The 1,989-nt window shown below is 34.8% G+C and overlaps 1 protein-coding gene across 1 annotated transcript; it reads right to left on the reverse strand.

The window, feature by feature from the left end:
- Positions 1 to 164: 164 nt before the first annotated feature.
- LOC117108350 (beta-mannosidase B-like) lies at positions 165 to 1,950 on the reverse strand. Its single transcript, XM_033250346.1, has 2 exons — positions 1,673 to 1,950; positions 165 to 566 (listed from the first exon to the last, which is right to left on the reverse strand). The coding sequence occupies exons 1-2, from the start codon at positions 1,742 to 1,744 to the stop codon at positions 405 to 407; spliced, it is 234 nt and encodes a 77-aa protein (XP_033106237.1). The 5' UTR covers positions 1,745 to 1,950; the 3' UTR covers positions 165 to 404.
- Positions 1,951 to 1,989: the final 39 nt, after the last annotated feature.

Genomic DNA, 1,989 nt, shown 5'->3' on the forward strand with positions numbered 1-1,989 from the left:
GCGCATTGAGGCTTTAGCATAATGCGCTATATAAGCCAAAATTATTATTATTATTATTATTATTAATATTATTTTGCGATATTGAATTTTGTTAGTAGCAAGAAATAGAAAAAAGGAAACTGCACACTTGTGTAAGACTGAATCAAAAGGATAAAGGAGTCCCATTCAACAAATGTAAAGCCAATCCTTTATTCAAGACAATGCATACTAGACTGAACATTTTTTTTTTTCTAGACCACTGTCATTTTAGTGGCACCCATTTTTCATGATCTGGTTAATTTCAGTGTTCAGGTCACCCCTACTATACTTCCCCAATTTGAACTCCCTCAATTTGAACTCCCTCAATTTGAACTCCCTCAATTTGAACTCCCTCAATTCCCATTGTTAATTTTCGACCTCTCATCTCACACACCTGTGTCACCAGGTAGAGCATCCTGAACCAGTTGCACCTTGCGGAATCCCACGGTCACATTCTTGGTAGATACCTCACCAAACATGGATGTAAACTTCACAGAAACCATATACAAATGCTGGTTACCATAACCTATTGGCCACCAGGTTTCTGCCTAAGGGAAATACAACTAAAATTAATTATGTTGTTTCAACAAATAGATACAGTATGTAAAACCAAAATATATTGCACCTTCATCAGGGGCGGATTCAGAATTTTTCAAATGTGGGTGGGTGGGGGGCACAATTCAGTTTCAGAATAGGTAAGTAAGTAGCACATAACATTGATTTGCATTGAAATATTTAAAATTTAGTGGGAAAACTGGGGCGGGGCAGGGAGAGGGGGAGTGGCATGTACCCCTAATTGATCCGCCCCTGTTAATCTTCCTTAACTTATAAACTAAGCAAAATAGTAATCAGTGAAACAAGCCTTCTTCAAGATGTTACATCTGTAGCAATCTATCAATGGTCAATATCACATTTAAAGCTATCTAATATTATAAGCTAATAAACTCAAATGAATTGCTTAACGTATACCTAAAATTAAATACAATAGTGTGTTCCTATACTGTAAAACCTCAAATAGAAGCCTGGGCTTCTTTTTTAGGACCTTTGGGATAGGCTCCTTTTTGAGATGGGCTTCTTTTCGAAATTACTCTTGCAAACTAAAGAGGGGGCTTCTTTTCAAACTGAATGCTGTAAATATTTGAAATTGACAACATTTTTCAACTATGGAATTCAAAATCTGTTTAATATTTTTTACTTTTAACCATGCTAGTACAATAAAATAATATAGATAATGACACGCTATCATAATCATCCAAGACAACATCAGTTTGAATGTAGGCACTCTCTCGAAAAAAAGCCCATGCTTTGTTGATTAGTTAGAAGCCCATGGGCTTCTTTTCAAAATTACTTTTTCAAACTAAAGAGGGTAATTCTTTTTTTTTTGAGATGGGCTTCTCAAGATTAAGCCCATTGGGCTTCTATTCGAGATTTTACAGTATTCTTTGCATTGACAGTTGTATGGTGATATAATGATTTCTATAGTCTGTAGATCAGTTATGTGAATAACTTTTTTTTTTTAAAGGTTTTTCAGACAGCATATTTTAATAGCACTGAAAATATGCTTTCCATTCCTGCACAACTCAAGTAGGATGCAGGATAGAAGCCTACTAATTTTATTGGCGATTGTCAAACAGATAGTAGATCTAATAATTACCTTTGGGACATCAAAAAGGATGTTATGAGTTGGATATGATTCTGGCTTCAATACCACTGAAGATTCCTTCATGATGCCAAGTTCTGGTATATTGATAACAAAAGTTCCCTTAATAGATTTGGATGTAGATCCTGTTTCTAGGTAAGCTGTTAAGTTTAGAGACCAAGTAATGTTCGGAGAGCCTGTAAAATGAATTGCGGATTGATTTGATGGCACCTTATTTTTTCATTTAAATGACAAACAGAAAGTGAAAGTAATCACTTATGCAGACATGCATACACACATTACATATGTACTGTACATCATATATATACATT

This window comes from Anneissia japonica, unplaced genomic scaffold (assembly GCF_011630105.1).
Source record: "Anneissia japonica isolate Jap-2015-1 unplaced genomic scaffold, ASM1163010v1 scaffold145769_len1989_cov197_single, whole genome shotgun sequence".
Classification (NCBI taxonomy): domain Eukaryota; kingdom Metazoa; phylum Echinodermata; class Crinoidea; order Comatulida; family Comatulidae; genus Anneissia; species Anneissia japonica.